Source organism: Equus caballus, chromosome 6 (genome assembly GCF_041296265.1).
Source record: "Equus caballus isolate H_3958 breed thoroughbred chromosome 6, TB-T2T, whole genome shotgun sequence".
Classification (NCBI taxonomy): Eukaryota; Metazoa; Chordata; class Mammalia; order Perissodactyla; family Equidae; genus Equus; species Equus caballus.
In genome coordinates this window covers 4,748,549-4,775,131 of record NC_091689.1, presented here as the reverse complement: position 1 = coordinate 4,775,131, position 26,583 = coordinate 4,748,549, and the positions used below count along the sequence as shown (strand labels likewise).

Below are 26,583 nucleotides of genomic sequence, written 5' to 3'. Positions count from 1 at the left end.
ATAATTCATATTTGACAAAATAATTTCAAATGCATTTAACTCTCACCACACACTCAGGAAGCAGACAGGGCAGGTCTCATTGACTTCATTTTGCAAGCGAGAAAACTGAACCTGATAGAGATAAAGAGACTTGCTCAAGGTCATACTGCTAATGGAATTGAACTCCAGTCCTCCATGACACATCCTCATCATTTCCTAGCGTGCCAATGCTGCCTTCCCTTCAACGAGGCTAGCTGGTTGGTAAGCTTCTATGCATAGGAAAGAGCCTCTTCTCTTCAAGGTGAGGAAACGTGATCTGCCTTCTATGTAAACAATAACATACTATCCACTTTCTCAAATTTTCTTTCAATGTTACAATGTGGATGGTAATTAAACAAAAATATTACTGGAAATTGGGTTACCCTGATGTAGCAATCTGTTCATTTTAAACCCGCAGACTCTTGATCTTTCACATATAAAATTTTCATACTGGCATGACATCTTTGAGAGGTGTCTGTGATGATTAAATTCTTTCCTCATAGTATCAGGAAACCTATTTGTAATTAATTTAGCTCTTCTAAATAATGTGTTAATGAGACCAAGATGATCATTTAGCTTTGCTCATGCCCATAGATTGTCCCCTGACCTTGACCACGTTTCCCAAAGGTCATAGGAAAGACAAAAAATGGGGAGCTAATTTTTTTGATACTACTGAAATTGCAAAACTCAGTGTTTTCCCTCCCAAACTCAGGACATCAGAAAACTGCATAAACTAGGTGTATCTCTGTATATATTTCTACATGAATATTCACTGAAGAACTGGCATAAAAATGCAACATTTCTCAAACCGTGTTCCATGAAATACTAATAGATGTTCTGAAAAAACACAAAGATTATCATCACCGTGATGACATAGAATACCAGTCTCTTGAAGATAGGACTTGTGTTCTAGGTCCCTTCAATCTGTTGCCTATCTTTGGGTGAGGTTCTGCATCAGGATTTCTTGTATACAAAGGTGATTCTCACTTATCATATACAACTGGAACATGCAGGAGCATGACCATGATATATTTTGTATCAAAGTTTGCTTGGTTTTAAATTACCCATGATGTGTTCGTCACTGTTATTAGCAAACACCTATAGCTCCTGTGCATGTGCACACAGACTTTTTATAGCATATATTTCTATTTTCTTCCTAATTCTGAACCGTAGTGGAAATGTCATGTTTTTTGACATTAGGAAACATTAAGCTTTTTTTCTGAGTATAGCAATCCTATTTTCCTTAGGAAGATACCCACCCTCACCACCACGTGACTCTTGTGGTATTGTCTCCACCCCATCTTCAGGAATGGGAATGTGGCTCCAGCTTGGCCAACTGAGAATTGCATTCTTCTCTCTAGGAGGATTGGTTCAGGAATCTGTTTATTTTCAATTCCAGCCAATGTGAGTCACACCAAATACTTATGTTAGATAAAAGATCCATCCATTCCCTTATCCTCCGCTAGATACAGACGTATGAGGAAGAAAGCCTGAACCTGTTGATAGTCATCTGGTCACCATGAAGAGCCTCAAAATGCAATGAACAAGAGAAATGCTGAACAGAGAAATGACAAAAACGTCAAGTCCTTATATTGTCTAAGTCCCTTGATTCATCTGGGCCTGGAACCAAGTACCCCTGGGTTTTTCAGCTAGGTTAACCTTTTTGACTTAAGTCAACTGGAGCTGGGTTTTTTTGTCATTTGCAACTGAGCTGGTCCTCACCAACGTAACCAGAGAAAATAAGGAAGCTAAAGGTGCAGTACAGAGTATATCTATAGGATTAAAGCCTGTATAGCCCTATGAGTTTGTTCTAGAACCCCAAGCCCCTGTTCAATTTTGCCCTTTGTTAACGGAGTAGATGAATGACAGTGTAGCATCCAGGTAGTCTGCTCATAGAGCACATGTTGGCTGTGTGGTTTAGTGGAAAGAGCATGGGCTTTGGACAGGAAATAGTGGTGAATATAGGTGCTACAACTTTCCAGTCATGTGGTCCGATGATAAGTTTCTAAGCCTCAGTCTTATCTATAAAAGGATTGTTGGGAAGATTATATGAAATTACATGCATACAGTAACTGAGCTAGCTGCCCAATAAATGCCTATTTTACAGACAAATTTGCCTTTTACAGATTTACTTTCATCTAACCTACTCATCCTACAGTGCATGAAACAATGCCTGCTACTTTACCTATTCCTGCCTTAACTTATTCATTCATTTATCAATTTTAGTCTCCAATGAGTTTCCATGAATAACCTTAGTCTTCTATTTAAATTACACATAATCATATACCCATGAGATACAACGTAAAGAGTCTGCAAGCTCTAGAGAGGCACAATTTAGACTTTGAAATTTTACTTCTCCCTCTAGGTGTCTAGGAATGTAATGTAACTTAAAGCATGGCCAATCTGGATAATGTCATCTTCCTCATGCTGGGAAGATCACTGACACATTCTTGCAAACAGTAAAAATTACTGAGAAATCATTGAGCTAGCCTTTAAAAGTACTTGTGGGTAAAAAGATGGCATGGAATCAAGAGGATACGTTGCTTTAATGTATGAATGTGAACCTAATTTTTAACTTAGTCTTAATCTGCCCATGGCTACTCATTTATTTGTCTAAATAGGGGGCTACAAACTGAGGTTCTGTTTACTTGTTCTTTGAGAAGTAAATACTTTTGTTTTCCTATAGGGAGTCTTTCAAAACACTAGGCATTTGCTGTTGAAGTCCCTGAAACAACAGTGGAAGTCAATATTTTCAAGTTCTATGAATTAAAGAATGAATCAAAAATGCTATCTATCATTTGGAAATAGATTGTTCTTTACCTGCTGATATATAAGTGAAATTATAGACAATTTAAGTAGCTAGGACTGTCAGAGGACTAGGGGAAAGATGATTGAGAAATATCAAGTGGTATGGGAGGAAAGAGAAGGAAACAAAAAAACAGAAATTTTCAAATAAATGTTTCAATTTGTATCTTTTTAATTTCCTGGGCTATATCTTTATTCTTCTTTTTACTACTTTCCTAAATACTTCTATCAGGTTTTTGCTTCTTATTGTGAGAGTAGAGAGCAGGAAGTAGTGCAAACATCTATTTGACCTGCCAATTCCTAACACTCCATCAATTCTCTGTATAACCAGACACCAATAAAAAGGGATTCAACGTGTATTAAATTACAAGAACATGAAATCAGTCTTTGCAGCTGTGTTCAAACTAGTCCAAAGATTCTGCAGAAGGGAAAGCATAAGGACCAAGAGATTGTCCCATATTGATTATAGCCTCTCCATTATAGCCAAAGTGACTTAAAATTCTGTTTATTTTTTTCTCCCTCTACATACTCATTAGCATATTTTCCCTATAATTTTGTTTGGGCATATTGCAATGACAATTAATAGACTTTTTGCTTATTTGATTGGCTGGATTTTCCTTAAAGCTGGAAGTCTCCTGAAGGTAGGGACTAATTTTGGTTACCATTGTATTTCTAGCATTTAGCACAATGCCTGGCACATGGTGAGTACTCAATAAATATGTGTTGACTGAGTGAGGGAAGCAAATAAATACTTGCTAAACTGAATTGAGCTTGATAGAAAAAGATGAAAGAGTTGATATTTTAATGTTATTGAGCTATGGAATATATTCAGCATGACAATAATAAAACAGGACACTAGAATGATATGGATGCTAAAAGGGAACTCTCATCAGCCATTTTTCAACATTTTACTAAAAAATTTTGGAATCTCTTCTCCCAATAAATAATTTGAAATGGGTTTGTTTGGGTTTTTTTCCGAAAGTTGGCCCTAGAGCATGGTGCTTCCCAAACCTATGAACATGCAAGATCCCCTAGTCTTCTTCAGCAAATACTGCCATTAACATTCTAACCACACAGTTTTACTTGTAGGTGTACAAGTACTTGCAGAATCAAAAATAACCTTAAGAATCATTTGATTGGCACTCAACACCCAGCGGCATATAAAAACAAATTAAATTCTTTAAAATACTTGTCATAAAAATGTACAAGCATTCCTATTAAGTGAAAACAAACCAACAAATACCTACGGGATATCACACAGAATATGTATTTATCTAGTTTGAAACATGGGTCCCCTGAGAGTGAGCAGAGCTGGGTTCTACTCCCAGCTCTTTCTACTGTAGTCTTTTGAACAATTCATATTTACTTTCCATCCTTGGGTTTTCTTCAAGAGCAAAATAAGAGATTTATATCAAATGATTTCCAAGGTCTCTTTCAGTTTTAAAATTCTAGTCTTCTATGATTTCCAATTTTATCTAGAAAGTAATTGGGAAAAAATTAATTTATAGAGTCTGCAGTCCAGCCCTGTTCTTAGAACTATATCTATTCTGTAATGGATCCATACCCACATCCATACTATCACCATACTGTTTTGTATACATTAATAGTTCATCTGAAGACTTATATGTAGCATCATTTTGCTCTTTGCCTTTTTTTTTAAAGTCAAATCCAATTTAAAGGCATCGAAGTCTCTTCTCCTTCTAAAGGAGTTGGCTCTAAGTTCCTTGAATGCTTGAAGAATGCTGAGACAGCGGGAAAATCAGTTCCATTTCTGTTCTTTACAACGGTGCTATAAAGAAAAATAATCACATCACGAGTGTTCATTTGTACAGACAAGATTCTTTCTGGGCGTCTCTTCGACAGGAATGAAGTAGTCTTAAAGTTTACATTTTGTTCCAGTGCAGGAAATTTTAAATAACTGAAATGAGTGGAGAGTAGTTCTAGAAAATTTATTATTTTGTCCCAATGCCTTTCGAGGTGATATTTTATTTTCAGTTATTCCCTAAGGGAATATAGAGATCTGAAATGCTACATAGATTTCCTTTTCATTTTCTCATATACTGTGTAGTGAGGAAGTATGAATCTGAAGTAGACCCACTTCTCATGTAAAGTTGTGGCTGACCACATGGATTACATTGGAGCTAACTGGTCCTTCCTGACTATTTGATAGAGTTATTTGCACAGTATGTATAGAATGTTCTTTTAGCTTTATTGAATTTTGTGTATTCATCATTGGTTCAGTTCAATAGTAAAATGCAATTATTTGACATTTTTATAACAGTTATAATAACATAGAAGTTTAAACAATGTTTTTTTGTACCGAATATACTTATTAAATTTTTATTTATTTAAAATATTTAAACCAAGATCTGAGAGTGTCTTTGATTTAAAAATATGAATTTTGGTAATATTTTTAAGTCTAAAAATATTTGATATCTTTAATGAAGATTAAATTGGTAATAGTATTTTCTAAAAAGCTCATATCTTCAACATCTGAGAAGGGGTTTGTAAGCTACCAAAATAATATAGCTCCTAAAAAGTCCAAAAATTTTGTCCTTGAGTCAGCAAACACATGCTGTTTGGTGGTTTGTCAAATGAACCAGTTTCCTCCCCTGAGTCTTCCTTTGGATGTCTGCATCTCTGAGTCCCCTTCTCTTCTACTGCAAATTCTTGTTCTCAGTATTTGGCATTAAACTGAGTGATAAAATTAACTACTTTATATTCTCTTCATTTTATCACTTTTGTTCTCGCAATATAAATTTTCTTTCCCAGCTGATCTACGGAAAATGTCTTTTAAAATTCTACTACTCAGCTAAATCTTTTAAGGTGGTAAGTTAGAAATGTTTTAATGTCCTTAGCTGGAAAGCATAATTAGAAAATCCATTATTAAATGTACTATTTCTATTTTATGGTAAATAATAACCATAGCACTGTGGAAAGCACAATCTTTGGAATTAGAAAAATCTGGATTTGAAAACTACATACCTCATGTACTTGGTATTTGGCACATTATTCCACATCCCTCAATCTAATTTTTCTCATTTATGTAAAAGGTAAAATAAAAAACAGGTAAAACTTCATAATATGTTATTAAGAATAGAAATAATTTGTGCTATCTAGCAAAATGGGTAAGACATAGAGGTACGCAATATTTATTGAGTGATAACCATTTAGCAGTTATTGTGCGGGCAATGAATATTACTGTTCTAATTTGTTTAGCTATGAATTGCTCAGCATTGTTGTGACAGGTAGAGACTGAATGAGCGTGGGTCTCTGTTGGAAAACACAAGTTGTGAAAATAAACTATGCTCTTCCAGTTGTATTCAAGCTAGAGTGACTGATAAGATTTACTCTTCCACTAGAAATCATGAAAAACAAATAAAATACATGAAATGACAGTTTTCTCAGAGGTTGGATGTCAGGCAAGGAAAGACAGTGATCCTTGAGAGGTGGGAAACTAATAAGGGGGATCTGTGATTGCCCTATGTTTCTGACTTGAGAGTTTCTAGGCCATAGTGCTGGATAGTGAAACCCAGGTGACTCCTAGAGTTGAGGAGACAGAGCAAAGTTTTGGGGAGACCAAGGCAGCTTGAGTTTAAAGAACAGAGTACCAGGCAGGAGAGAGCTGCCCAGAGACGGAGCCCTGCAGTCCTGAGAATGGTTTCCCCCCAGTATTCAGCCAAGTATTGATCAGCATACGCACCTGAGGAAATTACCCAAGGCCAGGGAAAGAACCACCAGGGAACAGGGATGGGAACACTGCCAGTCTCTGCCAGCCAGACTAGAAAACCTTAGGATTAATAGGGTATTGGGTGCAGTACTAAAAATTTCCTGCTTTACTAGGAAAATAATTAGCCCTAGACTGAGCACTGTTCTAGTTTTGCTGAACAATTCTTAAAAGCCAGACAAAAAAAAGATCAAAGCATTTCCATGTAACTTAACTTTGTACTTACAGCAAAGCTAAAAAATATTTATAGAAAAACAAAATGTCCAGCACCCAACAAGGGAAAATTTACAATGTCTGACATTTGATAAAAAATTACCAGGCATGCAAAGCATCAAAATATGACCCATAAAAAAGAACTATAAATTAAAAAAAATTTAGAGCTCACACAGATATTAGAATAAGAAGATTAACATTAAAACAGTTATAAATTTATTCCATATATTAAAAAACTTTCGAATAAGGAAAACAAAAACAAAAACAAATCTAGATTTTAGACATGAAAACTACAAGCATGAATATACTGGATATTAAAAAACTTTCGAATAAGGAAAACAAAAACAAAAACAAATCTAGATTTTAGACATGAAAACTACAAGCATGAATATACTGGATATGGTTATTGGCAGATTAGAACTGCAGCAGAAAAGATTAGTGAGATTTAAGACATAATAGTAGAAACTATGTAAAATGAAAAAAAGAGAATCAAAAAAGCTGAACAGAGCATGAGGTGTGGGACAACTTTTGGCAGCCTAATATGTGTATAATTGGGGTTCCCAAAGGTAAGGGAGAGAGAAAAATTATTTGAGGAAATAAAATCTGAAAAATTTCCACATTTGATAGAAACTATAAACCCACAGGTCCAAGAAGCTTAATGAAGTACAAGCATAACAAACAAGGAAACTACATCAGGACACATAATAATCACATTGCACAAAAATAGTGATAAAGAGAACATTTTCCAAGCAGTCAGGGGGTGGGGTTGGGGGAAACATCTTGCATTCATAGAAATAAAGATAAAATAACAGCTGATATCTTGTCAGGAAAAAATGCAAGGGAGAAGACAGTGGAGCAACATCTTCAAAGTACTGAAAGAAAAAGCCCTGTCAACCAAGAATTCTATACCAATGAAAATATCTTTAAAAAATGAAGATTAAATATTTTTTTTAGGCATGAAAAAGCTTAAAGAATTCACCAACACACTTACACTACAAGAAATAATTAAGTCATTCAGACTAAAGAAGAACTACACTAGATGGAAATATTGATCTACACAAAGGAAATGGAAAGCTTTGGAAATTTACCTATGGGTGTGTGTGTGTGTGTGTGTGCATTTTTTATTATTACTTAAATCTCCTTAAGAGATAGCTTACTATTTAAATAAAAATAAAATAAAGTGTTGTAGGGTATATAACATATGTAAAAGTGAAATGTGTGACAACAATCTTACAAAGGGCAGGAGGGTTAAAATTCAAGTATACTATTGTGAGATTCTTATACCATACATGAAGTGATATAATATGACATGAATGTCAAGTGTGATGCGTTAACAATGTATACTATAAAATCCAAAGAAACCAATAAAACAAAATAAAGAATTATAGTGTAAATAGCCAAGAAAAAATAAAATAGAATCATAAAATATTCAATTAATCCAAAAGAAAGCAGAAAAAGATGGAAAGAGAAAGAAGAAAAGGGACGATTAGAAAAAATAACCAGTATAAGAGATTTGAATCTAACCATCTATCAATAGTTACTTTAAATATAAGTGATTTAAATACCCCAATTAAAAGGCAGAGATGAGCAGATTGGATTAAAAAGCGATGCCCAACTTTATGCAGCCTAAAAGGAAAGGACTTCAAATATACAAACACAAATAGGTTAAGTTGAATGATGGAACAAGATATAGCACACCAACACTAATCCAAAGGAAGCTGGATTGGCAATAGTAATGTGAGGACAAAGTAGATTACTGTGTAAAGAATATAAAGGCATAAAGAATGTCATTTAGTAATTAGAAAGGAGTCAACTTATGAAGAGGTCATAATGAATCCTAAATATTGATATACATAATAGAAGAGTTTCAAAGTATATGAAAGAAAGCTGATAGAACTGCTGGAAGAAATAGAAAGATCCAAGTATAGTCAGAGGTTTCAATACTCCTCTCTCAATAATTGATAGAACAAAGCAGACAGAATATCAGTAAGAATATGAAAGACTTGAATAACACGATCAATCAACTTGGCTTAATTAACAATTAAGAGTACCATACTCAAAAACAGCAGAATACGTATTCTTTATAGGTACACATGGAATATTTACCAAGATAGAATATATTGTTGGCCATAAAACAAGTCTCAATAAATATAAACAAATTTGGGTAATAAAAGCATGTTCTTTCATCTTTGTGGAATTAAATCTGAACTCAATAACAAATGGATACCTGGGAAAAACCCAATATTTAGAAACTAACTAACACATTCTAAATAATCCATAATTCAAAGAAGAAATGAAAAAGGAAATCAGAAAGTATTTTAAATTTAATAAATATGTAAATACACATATCAAACTTGGCAGATGATACTAAAGTAGAACTTTGGGTGTTTATAGAAGCACCTATATTAGAAAAGGAGAAAGTTCTCAAATTGTTTATGCCAGATCCTACCTTAAGAAACTAGACAAAGAGGAGCAAATTAAACCCAAAGTAAGTAGAAGAAAGAGACAATAAGGGCTAGAGTAGACAGCAATGAAATAGAAAACAGAAGATGCTAGAGAAAATTGATGAACCCAAAAGTTGATTATCTGAGAAAATAAAATTGATAAACCTCTAACCAGGCTAATCAGGAAAAAATATATAGAAAGGAGAAATTACTAATATCAGGAATGAGTAAGAGGAAATAACTACAGAATTTGAAAATATTGAAAGAGTACTAAGGGAATGCTAACAACTTTATGATTATAAGTTTAGCAGCTTAGATGAAATAGTGTAATTCCTTGAAGACATACATTTCCAATGCTAGCTCAAGATGAAATAACCCAAATAACCCTATATCTATTAAGTAAATTAAATTTGTTGTAAAAACCTTTCACAGAGAAACCTGCAGCTCAGATAACTTCATAGGTCTTTGGTGAATTCTGCCAAACATATAAGAGAAAATTAGTATTAATTCTGTACAACCTCTTTCAGAAAATTCAAAAAGGAGATGTTTTCCTAACTCATTTTGTGTGGTCAGCAATATCTTGATACCCAAACCCAACAAAGACATTATAAAAAATCCCAAAAAAACAACCCTGCAGACCAATATGGCTCATAAACTTAGATGAAAACATTTAAACATAATTTTAGCAAATCAACCAACATATATCAAAAGGTTAGTACTTCATGACCAAATGCAGTTTATCCCAGGAATGCAAGGTTGGTTTAATATTTGAAAATCAGTCATTCTGATTCACTATATTAAAAACTATAAAAGAAAATCACATGATCATTTCAAAAGATACTGGAAAAGCCTTTAACAAAACCCAATCTCCACTCCTGATAAAATCTCTCGGAAAAGTAGGAATAGAAGGGGATTTTCTCAGGCTGATATGAACATCTATGAAAACCCTACAGATAAAATCACATTTAATTGGGAAAGACTGAATGATTTTCCTTCCATATCTGAACAGCTCAAGGATGTATGGTTTTAGCATTTCTGTTCAACACTGTATGAAATGTTCTAGCAAGTGCAATAAGATAAGAAAGAGAACTGAAAGGCATATAAATTGGTAAGGGAGAAATAGAACTATCTTTATTTATGGGTAACATGATCATCTATGTAGACAGTCCAATGGAATCTAACAAAAAAAAATAAACTAGATCTAATAATTGAGTTCAGCAATTTGTTTCAGCACCCAAGATCAAGAAATAAATATCAATTTTATTTCTATATGCTAGCAGCAAATACTTAGAATATTTAAAAAATGCATACTAACTACACCAGCATTAAAGAAAATGGATAAATTATATTGTGGTATATCTACACAATAAAGTACCATTCAGCAATAAAAAAAGGAATGAACTACTGATACATGCTACAACATGGATGGATTTCAAAATAATCATGTTTAATGAAAGAATCCAGACAAAAGAGAGCATGTAGTGAATGATTCCATTCATACAAAGTTCTAAGAAACGCAAATTTATATGTAATGACAGCAGAACAGAGGTTGTCTGGGATGAGGTGGAGCAGAAAAAGGCGGGAGGAAAGAACTACAAAGGGACATGGGGAAAGTTTTGGGAATGATGAACATGGGCACTATCTTGACTTTAGTGATTGTTTCATGGGTATACATATGTCAAAACATCAAATTGTAAACTTTAATAATGTAGAGTTCATTTTATGTCCATTAGACCTAAAGATAGCTGTTTAAGATCAAAATATTCTTAAATATAATTATGACAGAAAATATTAATAATTACCATAAAAACCCAGAAAGAATAATTCATTTGAAGCAATCTCAACTTCATAGTAGATCAGTAAGGAGGAACATGATGAATGATGAATGAATTAGCAGTAGTATGTTCATTTTATAGTGCCTTTCTTTTCATTATTGTGCATTCTCTAGTGATTCTGCTGCCTTTAAAAATCAGTTGAATTTAGCTCTCATTGATCATAGCTTTCTCATTATGAATTATCTTTAGGTCTGACCATTCTTGACAGCTTAACCTGAATATCATCTCCCACCTATATCAGTTCTAGGCCCTGGGAGACCTGCCTCTGCCATCTTTGGGATTTACTATTCCTAGATCCTGTACAACTCAAGTGGCCTTGCCTTGACTTCAGGGCACTCTGTGGTCTGGGCTTTCCTCTCCAGGCTTGTCTTGCTTCTTGTCCTGGTATTACATTATCTCAGATACCATTGGCTGGTAATTATTTCAGCTTGTACTCTCCCCTTCTCCTGCATGTGCACATGTGTGCGCGCGTGTGTGCGCGTGCACACACACACACACACGCACAGCCTTCATTTGAAAGAGAACAGACTCTCTAATGGACACCTAAGAAAATGTACATGGTCCTCAAACTTTGAGCATCAGAATCACCTGAAGGACTTGTTAAGACACAGAATGCTGGGTCCCACTCCCAGATTTTCTGATTCAGTAGATTTGGGGTAGATTCGGAAATTTGGATTTCTAACTAGTTCCAAGATAATGGTGGTGTTCCCGGCCTGGGGCTACTTTGAGAATTACTGATTAAACCCTACTGGCTTTGAAGTTGGACGGAGCAGAGTTCAAATCCAAGCCGTATATCTGAGGGTAATTCATTTACTTTAGTCTCAGTTTCCTCCCCTGCAAATTAGCAATTAATGTTGTTTCCTCCTTATAAGATTATTGTAAAGATTCAATATGCTAATATCTGAAAAGCACTTAGAATATATAGGACATAAAAAATGAAAGCTAGTGTTACTCTTAGTAGTTAGATTATCGTTATTATTGTTAGACCAGTATTGAGAAAAAGATATGAAAAAGGCAACTATTTCCCTCAGCATGTGCCATCAGCAGACATCCCTTTCCATTTCAGTCTCCCAGCATTCATTGCTCCCTTACTCATCCTACAGGCACCTAGCCTAGATGTTGTCTTTCTCTGGTCCAGTACCTTCCTACTCTCTCCTCATTATCCTAGGTTTATGCTTCCCCATATTTAAACTAATTGGACCTATGTTTGATGATTTAGTCATCTGATAAACTCAAGAACATATGTGTAACTTAATTGGTGTCCTTAATACCTGATATCCCAGCTATTTTGGTCAAATTTTTAGTGACATTAATTATGAAAATTTTAGAAATTGTGAGCATGAACGTATTTATGAATGTGTGTGTATGTGGACATGTACATTGGCGGGCTAGAAAAGGCACCATCTTTAATAGGATGAACAACTTTTTAGTATATCTCAGATGACATTGTACTGGGGGCTGATAACTTCACTCAGCTCAGGGACCTGACTATTGCATTTACTAGGAGTTAAAACAGAATCTAATTAAGTTTTTTACCATCAACCCACAGGAATTCTGGCTCGAAAGGCTCGCATGCTCCTCTCTACACTGCAGCTTTCCATTTCTGTTGCTTTGCACTGTTGACTCTCTCCATTCTTCAAGAAGTCATCAAACCAAATCCAAGCAGGCAGGACAAAGTACACATTCACTGAGAACCTCACACCTTAAACACATGACATCAGTCCTTAGTGCCCTATGTCTTGCCCCTATTTTAAATCCCAACAGAGAAAGTTGGAGCGAAGCAGGCTTTCAAGATTTGGATATAACATTGCTGACTATTTTGTTATTTAATGACGTTGGAAACCAACTGAGCTTAGCGTTCCAGAAGGCAGGTGTGATACTTTATGGACCTTTCAGCAGAACACATAAAAGTGAGGGGCGAAAGGAAGGGAGCACTCAGGGTTGGCTGGTTATCTACCCTGACAACAGCAGCATTTATGGCTGCTCTGTGCCATCAACTTACACAAATGAAGCTCATGTAAGCAAAATAAGTATGCAAGGAGGAACTTCGCATTTCCCTTCTCTCAATTGAGGGGCATCCAACCGTAAATATGTTTCAAAAGAAGTTTACCATTTCTGATTGATTTGAAGCAGCTCAGAGCTACATTTAAATATTAGAGGTCTTACTGCAAGGGCTTCCTGCCTCAGCCACAGCAATTCTTCGAGAGTTTCCCAATCACTGTACGCCAGAAAAGATATGGGTTAGCAAGGTTCCTTTCTCCCTGTTCCATGCCATATTTCTGATTTCTTCTCCAGCCACACAATTTCGTTTCTAGAATTAAATATTATTCCTTGCCAGCAGTTTTTCTCCGTCTTCCTTGATATCAAGTCACATTTTCTGAATGTTTCATGTCTTCACATTAAGTTCAGTTGATTTTACCAAATACTGACAAATCTCATATTCAGTCAATGTCCATGGCTTCCTTAACTCTTAAAAAGTTCAATCTCTATTGTTAGATAACATACATCACTACGGATAATCCTGCCTGAAGTATTTTCATTAATTTTGCAGTAAAGTAACTCACACGTTACATGCAGTCAGTTCTTAGGAAATGAGCTTTAGGTGTTCATGGCAAGATTATGAAGCAGTATAATATCGAGCTTGACTTGGTTTCCCCTGGCAATCAGCCTGTCTCTCTTAGATCACCTGGATATACCTCCCATCAAACTTAATTAGGAAAGAAATCTTCTGACAAGTACCCTCCTTCCCACTGTACAATGCATCCTAGATTCTCCATATGAAAGCTCTTCTCTATGAAATAGAAAACTGATACCTTTCAAAAGAGAATTTAAAATAACTCTAAGAATCAAATTTCTTACTTAATTTTAGATCTTTCAAAGGCACAGCATGGGTATTTATTCATTCACTTATTCAAAAACAGATATTTGCACCTACAATGTGTTGTAAGCAGGGGGAATCCAACAGTGAACAAAACACAAACTCCTTTTGTGCATGAGTTTCTACTTGTGTGAGGAGGGGAAAGAAGCAACTAAATAAGTAAAATATACACTACCCAGGTGGCAGTAGGTGTGAGGAGGAACAAAAAAGCAGAGAATGGGGGTGGCAAGTCATGGCTTGGGCTCTACCCCATAGCTCAAAGAACCATCAGAGTCCAGTGGAAGAGGGGTGCCCTGGTGGTCCTGGGCTTCTGGTGGGGTCTGAGATAAGCAGGGAGAAATTAGTCTTAAGTGTCTCAAGCCTGACAGTCAGGGTGAGGCTGTGACACTTGGCTGAGGATGTGTTAGGATCTTTTCAGGAGCACCAGAGTTCCAGGTCACTTCTTGCCCAATGACACGGGATGTAGGGACCCAAGAAGTTTGGTCACAACTGTAAGAAAGGGAATCTGGGAATCTATGTCTCAGGGATGAGTCTGTTAGACTTTTGCTCCAGACCCCTGAAACTTCTGAGGAGGATACAGTAAAACGTTCCTTGAGTCTCTCCAGATTCATCTTGCCCAAGTGATTTTGAAGACATTCAAATTCACAGAAGGTCAAGGACACTATTGACATTTTGACTTTGTTTTTGTATTTGTCTGTGCAAGGTTTATGCTAGTTACTGAGGGGCGAGGGGGTGGGGGTGGCAGGACTCAGCTTGCTCTGGGCCTCCACCTCTCTGAAAAGCTTGAGCTTCTACATGGCATTGCTGAGGTGAGGTGAAGGTGAGAGCGCAAATTTCTATTGTGTCTACAGCACAAAGGAGGTTTGGATGAAGGGAGATTCAGTGCCTTAATTTGTGTCTCTATTATGAGCAGTGACCCATTGGTCTCTGGTACCTCTGAGAGCTACAAGGATTTCTGGGCTGTGAGGAAGAGGGTGGGGTCGTTATGGACTGGCAGCTCCACACCCTGAGATGAGCAATTGGGTCGCACCCTCAGTGAGGCTCTCCCATAGCCAAGGACCTAAGCCGCCCATAGAGAGAGAGGAGTGTTTTTAGGAGTTCCTGAATCTTGGCAAGACTGAATGTCTTGGCTTCCCAGTCAGACCTCACCCCACTCAATTATTCCTGGAATCAAATCCAACTCCCAAGGAACCTATTAGTGATCCCAATTGCCCTTTTACTGTCATCCCCACTTCACAGAGGTGTTTTATTAGAGATTACTTCTTTAATCCTAGACGTCAGCAGTATTTTATAAAAACAAAATTGAAGAGAGGCTCGCGAATAAGAGAGAAGGTGGGGTTAAGAACAGAAATGCAGTTTTGGGAGTTACACTCAACACGCCGCCAAGCTGCTATCGTCGAGCCAGATGATCTTTGAGGTTATGTGAATGTGTAGGAGCAAGACGTTCAGTACGTGCGTATTCATTATCCCTCCTCCCACCTCTCAGGTGCCCTGTGGGGTGGGGCACCGAACTCTGCAGGGCTACACAGCCCTGGAAGGAGTGAGTGCGATTCCTAATGCGTCTATTCTCAAGGGAGGAATTGTGTGCTGTGGGAGGGCCAGACTCAGCACTCCAAAGGTTTATGTGGGAAAAAGTAATCCGCGAGCATTTCCTGTATTTTGAGGAAGAAACACAGAGAAAAAGTTCACATTTTTGCATACATTGGCCTTCCTCCCTTTATTCCTGGAATGACTTGGGAGCCCTGAAAATTAAAGAAGAGCTGTGATTAGAAGGAAATGAATGTGGCATTAATTTTCATTGCGTCAGCGTTGTAAAATAATGTTTTTGAAATCTAATTTGCTGATGAATTAAGCGGGAATCCTGTTGGTTTAAGGCGACATATAAATATTTCCTTTCATATTTTGGAGGAAGTTTTATGAAAGCAATAGGAAATTATTGTTTGTGGCTCATTGAAATAGCTATTTATAATTACTCTATTTTGACATCTACTTTGTACGGATATGATAATTCTGACCTTCAGTCATGGAGTCAATGAAATGAAGACTTCGAAACTGCCTTTCGTGGGATATGCTTTCATCGTGAACTATTTCAAGGGCCCTATAGCAAATGGCTATATGCAGTTGTCAGAAAATTTTTCATTTTCAGTACATTTGTTTTATGTCTGTTTCACTTGTTACTAATTGCCTACCTAAGAGGAAGTGAGAAAATATCAAAGGTGAAAGACTTGCATCCAATTTTCAAACTTAAAAGGCTGGTTTTGTAAAACAGCTTCATGAAAATGTAAATCAATGTACTTAAGTGAATATTTTAACAATTGTCTTAATAGGTGCATAAATTGGGTTATGAAGTCTTCCAAATCTTTTATAAAGAATCTCATAGGTAAAGGAGTTTAAAGTCAAGTAGGAGAATGATTATTAGTTAAGTTATGGAGTACAAATTATAACAAGGAATCTTAGTGCAGTTTCTAATAAGTGACCCATCATTGATTATTTAATTATTATGAAAACGGTGAAAAATATTTTATACAATCTTTTTAAAGAATTTTTCTATTTTCTCTTTTAAATAGTAATTTTAGATCACAGGGATAATACATGTTTGTTGTAGGAAATTTAGAAAATATGGGTTAGCAAAGGGAAGAAAGTAAAAATCATCCCTTGGCCTACTATTCAGTTAAGTACCATTAACATTTTGAAGTATTTTCTGCTAGTCTTTCTCTATACATATGGTGTTTTCTTTTTAACAAAAATAGGGTTATATAGATATTGACTTCTGGCCCACTAGTTTAATAATATACTTTGAGCATGCATTTTTTTTGTAGAAGATATCCTTAATTTATTTTTATAATACTATTTGTAATGTTTTCTTAGTAGTCAGTCCATGTAGATATACTATGGTTTTTTAACAACCACCTTATTGTTGAATATTTAGGTTTCAGGTTTTTCAAGTTTTCGCTATTATAAACAACTCTGTAATAAATATCTCTAGATATACATCTTTGTATACTTATCTGATTATTTCTTATCGATCAATTTCTAGAAGTGACATTGCTGGATCAAAGGTCTGTACATTTTTATTGCCCTTCAGAGAGGATATATCAGTTTACACTCTCACCAATAGTACATGAAAATGCCTGTTGCATTTTACCTGTCCAAAATTAGACATTATCTTCTTTTAGTTTATGGAGAAGTATATGGATAAAATTATATTACCTAATTTGCATTTAAATTTTTCCTTTTATAAATTCTTTATTTGCTTTTATGGTTAGGAAGATCGTCCCTATTCTGAAAATAAGTTATTTACATTATTTTTAAAATTCCTTTATGATTTCACTTTTTTAGATTTAGATCTTTAATCCAAATGAAATTTATTTTTATATAATGGGTAAAACAAGAATGTAATTTCACTTTTTAAAAAATGATTAACCTTCATAATATATTTTTAGAACAATACATTCTTTCCTTAGGTCCTTGGATGTCACCTTAATTGTATACTAAATTGTAATACAAATGTGGGTTATTTTCTGATTTTCCATTTATCTGTTTATTTTTGTTCTACTATCACACTGTTTAAAATTATTATATCTTTATGTATTATTTTAATGTATCTGGTATATTGAACTCTTCAGCCTTACCAAGTGCATTCTTTTTCATGTATTAAAGTTTTCTGACTTTGTCAAATTGCAAAAAGAAATAACATCACATAGAAAATTTGACAGGATTTCCATATAATTTATCATTAGAGAAATAGCAACTTAACAAATTTGAGTTTTCACATTTAGAAATCTGGTGTGTCTCCTTATTTATTATTTTTTAAGTAGTTGTTGGTAAGGTTTTGTGATTTTTAAAATGTAAATATGTATCCTCCAAACATTATTATTTATTTATTTTAATGTTAGTTTTCTTTTAAAAATAAGCTATCTGTTAATGTTAAGTAGATTCTAGTACTTTCACAATTTTGAGTGATGTGAAATTAAATTTTAAAGATGTGTATTATACGAGATTAAAAAAAGATAAATGGAAGCTAATTAAGTTATAATCCAATAAAATATTTCATTGAGTATTTAAAGAAAAAAATTGGCTCTTTTTTCACTATCAACTAATAATACATTAAAAGAAAATTTAAATCTATAGTTATTGCTACAAATTTTCTGATCATTTTTCATTAATCAGAAAACCCAAAGTACAACACAGAAAATGAATGTCGTTGTTCATTTGTCATGTCACACATCTGTAAATAGAAATGGAATTGCTGAGGTAAAAGATATATGCACTTGAATTTTGACATATATTGTCAAATTTCCTTCCATGGCAGTTGTATCAATTTCTACATCCACTGGCAATATGAAAGATTGCCTGTTTTATCGTGATAGCAACAACAAAGAGGGTTATTAAATTTTAGGATTTTTGTCAATCTGTAAGTAAAAACTGATATCAAATTTCCATTTTCATTTTCCTTTATAAGTGATTTGAGCAATTTTTCATATGTTTTAGGAAGTTGTTTGTTTCATTTTTTTGTGGACTGACTTTTGAAGTTCTTTGCATATTTTTAAAATAGAGCCATTGGTCTTTTTCCTTATCAATTTCTAAGAGCTCTTTACATATGAGAGAGATTAACCTCTTGGGAGGTAAGATTAAGTTTTTCTGCTCATGTTTTAAATTTGTTTACAGTGTTATTTTGTTTTGTTTTGTCTTTTTGCTATGTGGAAATTTTTGTTTGTTTGTTTTAAAAATAGCCACTTCAAGATTATAAATGAAATTGTCCAGGTTTTCTTCTTGTATTGTTTTGGAAAATAGTTTATATTTAAATCTTTGCTACATTGAAATTTTTCCTGAATTATGAGATAAGGTAGGAATTTAATATTATATTTTTCAGACACTATCCAGTCATGCCTACACTATTTCTTCTACAAATTATCTTTCTCCCATTGATTTGAAATACGACTTTATCTATCATATACCAAGTTTTCATGTTGTTAGGTCTATTTATGAACCTTCTGTTACATTCCATTGATGTCTCTGCATCATGTACCAGTGCCACAATTTTACTTTAATAATATACATACACATACATGTTATATAAAATTCTGTGCATTCATTTTGTATCCTGCTATCTTACTAAATTCTCTAATTTTTAATCTATCTTCTTGGGTTTTTCAAGCATACAATCATATCATATGCAAATGGTAACAGTTTTATCTCCTTCTTTGCAATTTTTCTCCTCTGAGTTCTTTCTTTTCTAATTATATTAGTTAGTTCATGTCTACCATCTATCTGAAATTTTAAATAATAGTGGGCATCTTTGTCTTATTCCTGACTTTATCAAGAATGCCTTTAGCTTTTACCTATTAAGCATGATTCTATCTTTTGGGGCTGAGGTAGACATATTATATCATGTAAAAATTATCCACTTAGTCTTACTTTATTAAGAGTTTTTGTCATTGGTTTTTGCTGATTTATGTCTGATGTCTTTATGTATATATAGAAATGATAATATGATCTTTCTCTTCAACTTAGTAATAGGCTAAGTTATATTAATAGAGTTCCAAATATTGAACTATCTCTGTAAACTTTACTCAATCAGGATGCATAATTATTTTAACCTGCTCCTAGATTCTGTTTGTTAACACACATATGCAATCCCTTTCCCACGATCTCTGAAAGCCCAATGTTTTTTACAATTTTGAAATCAAAACACAGTTGAGATTAAAACTTGACCTGAGATCACTTGAGACTCTATATTTGTTCAGTCTCCTTAGTATGATTATCATATCTTTTGTTGCAGAAAGTTTCACGTGTTGATTGAAGAATGCTGCCCTAGACCCACTGGTAATGTAATATATTGTACAATATATGAACTCCATTCCCTCTCTAAAATCTGTAACCCAAGGGTTTTACATTGGGGATTTCATATTTTGATAGCTCCCCATTACCGATCTTAAGCAAAGCTGCCCTCTACTTTCTTGTTTTTACTTTGTAATCTTGGTTCATATCAATATTACACTTCAGAAATTTTTTTGTTATTGTTCTTGTCTCTCCTCTGGAAGAGTATAAATAACATTAGAATTATCTTTTCTTTAATGGCTTAATAAAACCTTAAATCAGAAAAATAGAATAGGTTTTTGAAAAATTCATTCAATAAAGAGGCCCATGAAATAAAGTCAAAGTTGTCTGCTTCTACCTTCTCACTTCTACTCTTTAATTACTCTTCTGATCACCAGACCGCTGTTAAAAATTTGGTGTGTTTTCTTCCAGAACTTTCCCTATGCCACAAACAAAAAATAACAAAGAAGATTTAAAAAATAAAAATAATTGAATTCATTAATGAGGCTGAATAGTTTTTATATTTTTTGAACATTTGTATCTTGTTTTTGAACTGCCGGTGTGTGTACTTTTCTGTTGTTTTTGTCCTTATCAGTCTGTAAAGGTTTAATGTCTTAAGAGATTAGCTCTTGTCTCATTCCCTTTCACTTCTCACTTCTGCTCTCTGAGAGTAACCACTGAATCCCTCTTCACATTCTAGTGTGTATCCACTTAGCTTTCCTCCCATGTACATACAAATTTGATGTCTGTTTAAAATTGTATATCAGTTGAAAATAAAAATGTTTTAAATACATGCCACTTACAACGTATGCATTATATAAGGGATGCATTACTATGTTGTGTATAAAATAATGTGTAGTCTACTCTACACTCCTTGCTTATTTTACACAGCAGTAAAAATGTCAATAGGGTCTTTGTAAAGCTTGCAATATATTTCTTTACTCTATTGAAGGACTATTTCATTTTTTCCCACCTTTTTGCTCTTAAAATGCGGTGAAAATTTAGTACATGTATGTGGGACAAAGTACACGAGGTGGAACTGCTGACTTCAAGTTACAGGAAAATGTTGATAGAAAGCACCTTCTTAAAAGTTGTTCAGCATTTTCTCAACTCTTTTCTTAACACCATTGCCAATTTGAGATCTCATTAATCTCAAATTATTGCCAATACAATGTTGGTACCTCATCACTTTAATTTCTATCTCTTCGATCCCTTGTGATGTTAAGTATATTTTATTTTCATATATTTATTAAACATTTGGTTTTCTTCTTCAGTGAATTTCCTTTACATACTCTTTGCTTGTTTTCTTCCCCTGTGAAATTGCTTTTCTCTCTTATTTATTTCAAGGAGCTCTTTGTATATTAGGGAAGTTAACAATTTATGTGTCAAACGTTTTCTCCCAAGCACCTTTGGATGCCCCTCTGTCTCTTATTTGTGCACTGCCCATCCTCTTTGTTGTCTTCTTTCTTTCAGTTTGCCCTTTTGGTTAGTCTATTTCCTGTGTTATCTGTATCGCTATGAAACTAGAAGAGACTAAGTGATATGGAATTAAATATTTGAACAGGGCTTATGACAACTTCAGTTTAGTTAGAAAAATATGAAAATTCCTCACTTAATGTGTATGGAGGATTTTGTGGATGTTTCCTGTCTATTCCAATTTTTCATGAAGTGACTTTTCCTTCAAAACCATGAATAATGACTGACTATATGTTCCACTGAAAACACAGAACTCACTGACATACTTGCTGATGAAACGTAAAAAATGCAGTTAGTCATTTGGTTGCTCTAATGATCAAATATTTCATTAGTCAAATGTATGGTCCGTTACCAAATATTTGAAATATTTATATAACCCTCCAAACTAGAAAGGTTTTCTTTAAGTAGCTGCTGTGCTGATTCACTTTTTCATATTATAAAAACAAAAATCCATAAAGGGTATTCATTAATTCATATGGAAAGGACTGGGCCTGAAAGATAGGTCAAAGTAAAGAAATCTTGGGGGGAGAAAACAGTCTTGAAATGTCATAACTTTTAGCAAGACATTTGGATTGCTAGCTCTTGAAGATGTATAGAGGAGGAAGAAGCAAATGCTTAGGAATATTTTTGAAAACAATAAATTCTTATGTCAAATTGCCCCAAATAAAAAATTACTGTCCTCTTCCTCCTCCTATTTTGTGTGTACCCAGCCATTCACATCTTTCCTTAATTTTTATATTTTATCCAGACTAAATTGACGTCTTTTCTTGGTGCTAAACTAACTTTAATAAGAATGGAGTATATTTTGTGGCTTGGAAGTATTCATTGATAATCACTGGAAATCTTGCTTGAGGTTATCATTGAGACAAGGAAATTAAAAATTCTCTCTTTTTTGTTTTTACATCATTAGAGAAAAATTTTAGAAGTGTATGCCTTTAAATTTATTCTTACAAATTACATTATGGAGAGTAAAAGACGCTGCCATTGTTTATCTATAGATAATTGTTACGTTTCCATTGGTAAACTATTGTTTTCTAGGAAAAATAGGCATATATCATTGTACTCCCTTGTTTCGTTTGCTCTTAAATAATCTAAGAACAAAGATTTTGACATTAGCTGAATATTGAGTTTTATGGTTAAGTGTGGTAGATTCTGCTGCTTGAAACTTTCAGTTTATATCTTTAATACCTTTTGCTCTTGGCAAGTTATAAGTCAGGAAGGTAGAAAAATCAATCTTAGTATGCAAAAGGAAAGTATTTGGCAGCCAAAATAATCAGCATTTCTGCAAACCAAAAATTTTCAACACTTAGAAAGATTTAAGAAAACGTTATAGGACTGTTTACAAATCAAGCTCTGTTGCCTCTATCTTGAATCCATAGGGCAGATTTTTATCTTCTTTTTTCTTTTTTAATCTAAGAAAATAGTAACATGCTTTAAAAAATAGTTTATGCTCTAACGGGCAAATTAATCTTGTCATATGAAATGAGATAGACTTATCATGTGTTGGAAATTGAAGAAATTTTTCTAGTTATATTCTGTCATAATAAATGTCTTTTTCCCTCTGGCTCTTCTACTCTTGTGTCATCTGTTTCTGTTTTCAAGGCTGGGCTTAGAATGAGAGCAAGGAAGACGTGGGGCTCAGTCTGTTCTCTCACTAAAAATACTGGTACCACTGGTGGTCAGAATGATTCTCCAGTGGTCCTTAATATGCTCTTCTTTGACAATTATTATACTTTGACTTTTTGGGCACAAGTGACTAATTAGTGGCATTTAATAATAATAAATGATAACTTGTCATCACATTATATTACAATCAGAGTTAGTCTTCCTACTAATTTTAATTCAGGTTCATTTCCTTTATTTAAAATAGAAAAAAGTTTGCTTGGAAATAGGACAAACGAACAGAAGTGGTTGTTTTGTATTGATTCATGAAGAAAAAGTTGAAAAACAATATATTTTGTTCTCTCAACATAAATTCTTCAGGAATACTAATGAGTTGTGAATTAATTTACTAGTTAATTGAATAATTAAAGTCCATTCATTATACATTTTTGTACAAAGAGGGTTTCATTTGAAGATGAATTTCTACTCTGGCATGTGATAGAGAAGAATAGAATAATCTTGGGTGACATCAAATTAAGCGTGGGCAGTTTGTAGTGGCTGATTTAACCTTTGACATAGATGTTAACTCTGGATATATTATAGACTTTCGTGTGTGGTAGCTACGATGACGTGGTAGACGCATGCGTAAAACCTGTATTTTAAATGTGTGATGTAGTATGCTTTAATTCTACGAGTATTCTGAGTATATCTAGACAAGAGTTTTTAACTGTAAGCATAGTTTTGTTTACCCTAAATGTGAAACAAAGCCAACCGGGGCCACCTAGGGAAGAGAAGATCCTCAAGGACCTATTTAGACAGTTGCTTCCAGAAAAAAACTGTCTTCAGTCAAAGACTTGTCAATCCTATTTTAAAAGATTGATTAGGTAGCTGAGCTTTTCTTCCTTCTGTCCTTGGAGAAAATGGAAAATAACAGGTCCTCTTCCACTTTAGACTAACCATTCATACAGTTTATGACAGTTAGGTCTCCCTTGAGCCTTCTCTTCTCCAGGACAAATTATGCTAACTCCTTCAGTCTGTCCTCGTAGGTCCTATTTTTCAACCATTAAATCATCCTATTGTTTTTCCCTGTATCTTTTCCAGTTTCTTAAAAATCCTTTTAAAAATATAAAGTCTTAAATTTGATATCTGTGCATATATTAGATAGGTGAGAGCTTCAGGAGGATATTTATTGCTACCCTCTAAGTCAGAGAGATGGTCACCATGACACACGTCCGTTGGATAGAGACATAAGAAGAAAAAGAGAAGCCAGGTGAGTAGTATAATATTCAACTCACTGGATTTATATGATCAGAATGGTAAGAATTATGCCTGGAAAAATGTCATAAGGGTTCTTCATAAGTCCTTTGGGAAGATACCAAAACACAAAAATCATTATAAAAACAACCAGAGCTGCTTTTGTTTTTTCTTTAACTAAATAAGCTGATTCCTCTCTTTACTAATTATAATTATGCAAAGGAAAAGATTAGTAGGTGAGCTAACATAATGCCAAATTCAGGACAAAAAAATGTGTAATAGAGGAAGATGAGCACAGCTTACTCAAGGAAGGGCATAGGAATTCAGCATTAGCGTGCCCTCAGTTTAATTCAGAGCTCGAATGACTTTTTCAAGCAGATATGAATGCCAAGAGGGGGCATGTGTGAAATGGTACTTAGTGAAGCTTTTTGCTAGTACATGACCAGAAGGAAGAGTTGGCTATTGGCTTGGCTGATACGCTGTTTGGGTTGATGGCATTGCATCGTCTTCTCTGCAGCATTGCCTTGATTTGGGGTGATTAGCATACTGTGGTCATTTCAACCTCTCCATTCTGTGAGGGACAAAAAGGGACCCAGAATCTTATGAACCAAGTTCCTTCTATAGCAATTACTATGAAAGAAAAGTTCCATTGTAATAAAAACCTAAAACAAAAGCCTGAACTTTCTAGTCTTTCTTACTTCAACTTAAGTGCATTAAGAATGGAATTTTGTATTTCTTTGATAACTTTAGTCCTAAAGTCTTATCTCTGCCCAAAGCAAAATGCTAGGCATTTATCTTACACTCTCTCCTGGGTTATGCACTATGAAATGGGGTGAACTGTTTTATAGCCTCCACAAGACAGAAGTTCAGTAACAACAAAAAGATAGTAGTATGTTCTTTCCAATATCTTCCTTATTAATCAACAATAAATAATAGGGATCACAAGAATGTCAGCTTATAAGAGCTTTAATTCCCCAGATGGAAAGCTTCGTGATTCACCCATTGCTGGTTTATTTGCACTGTAAGGTGGGATAAAAAGATAATCGCCCATGCCCATATTGAAAAACCACAGGCAGATTGTAGAGGGCTCTTGCATTGAATGGTGTGCAGTGGTGAAATATTTGTATTTTGCACTAACCCCTCTTTGAAAGCTAATGCAGTATGGTCTTACCATTTTTGCAGACAGGACAACATTGTTCTGGTTCATAGACTGGGTTGACACACTCAGGAACTGCGCAGTCTGCTACAACACAGTGAACTTCATTGCTGGGCTCACAGCGACACCATTCACATGGAGAGGGCTAGGAACAAATCTAAAATTAGCCCCTTTTCTCCTATAACTTAATGCTTGCACATTCATATGCTGTCATAAGACAAAACATCAGTGTTTATATTGGCTTTACTGTATTAACTCCATTTACCATGTGTATGATCATTCTTCCCCAAGTGAAGGCAACCTGGCCATCTGAGCCGAGGTGGGTTGCCATGTTCAGCTCAGGTTGCCGTGAGTAACTGGAATGCTCGTGTATGACTTTTCCTATGTCTTATGTTCCTACTCTCCAAACAAATGTCTGGACAACTAACATGTCACCTCCTGCTTTGATTTCCAGATGCACTGACTGCTCTGCCTTCCTCTGGTAAACAGAAATGATACTGAAACACGTGGAATAAATTTTTGCCATTTGTCATTATTCTTTCTAAGAAAGAAAAGGATCCCTGAGAAATAAGAAAGTGGTAAGTGGACACCCTTACTCTTTGTATGAACTCTTTTTCAAGGTAAGCTGGACTCTAAATGGTATTTTTTCAGTGTGAATTTTAGAGAAGTTTGCATTTGGGATCCAAACATCCAGATACTGCCCCTTGAAAGATTTAGCAAATACCTTTTATCTTGCCTGCTTGCTTTTATGAATGAACTAAAACCAATCGACTATAAAAGCCACTACTTAAGAGTCAAAGACTCTAAAAAATAGAATTGAAAAGGAATTAATTTAGAGGGAAAAATAAAAAGCAGAAAATAATTTTTCGTTTTCACAGTACTTACCAATGACCAACAGTGAGTTTGGGATTTTTTGTTTCTTTTCTAGAAACTGCCTGTCCCACAAAAGATCTCAAGCAGTGGCCACTCTGCAGCTTTCTCATCCTGTATGAGTCCTAGCTCTCCTTTCTTGTGAAACAGAGGTTTAGAATTCTGGCATGAATCTGGAGGCCTCAGAAGTTATACAAAATCTATACTTCTCAAATCAAGCCATTTGTTCCTACAAAATTCTGCCTCCCGCCCTATGTTACAGTGCCTCAGTTTCTCACTTCCAAATTGTGTTAATTAAAGCCCTCTGCCTTGGTGTCAGTGGCTACTGTCCATAATGTTTGTCAGCTTTTGCTTCTTCTTGAATCTGACAATTTGGCTAATATCAATGCTCCTTGACTCAGGTCGTCTGTGGGATTGGAAACCTTTCAACTAACCATTTTTAAATTAATTTTATCCGTGCTTTCTGCAGAATGATAGTCTAGCTT

At 34.6% G+C, this 26,583-nt stretch overlaps 1 protein-coding gene across 1 annotated transcript in view; it reads right to left on the bottom strand.

The window, feature by feature from the left end:
• VWC2L (von Willebrand factor C domain containing 2 like) overlaps positions 1-26,583 on the bottom strand; it is a 149,852-nt gene that overhangs the window by 98,744 nt on the left and 24,525 nt on the right. The window contains exon 3 of the mRNA NM_001433517.1: positions 25,244-25,373. Within this exon, the coding sequence (NP_001420446.1) occupies positions 25,244-25,373 (130 nt within the window). The remainder of the gene's footprint in view (positions 1-25,243; positions 25,374-26,583) is intronic.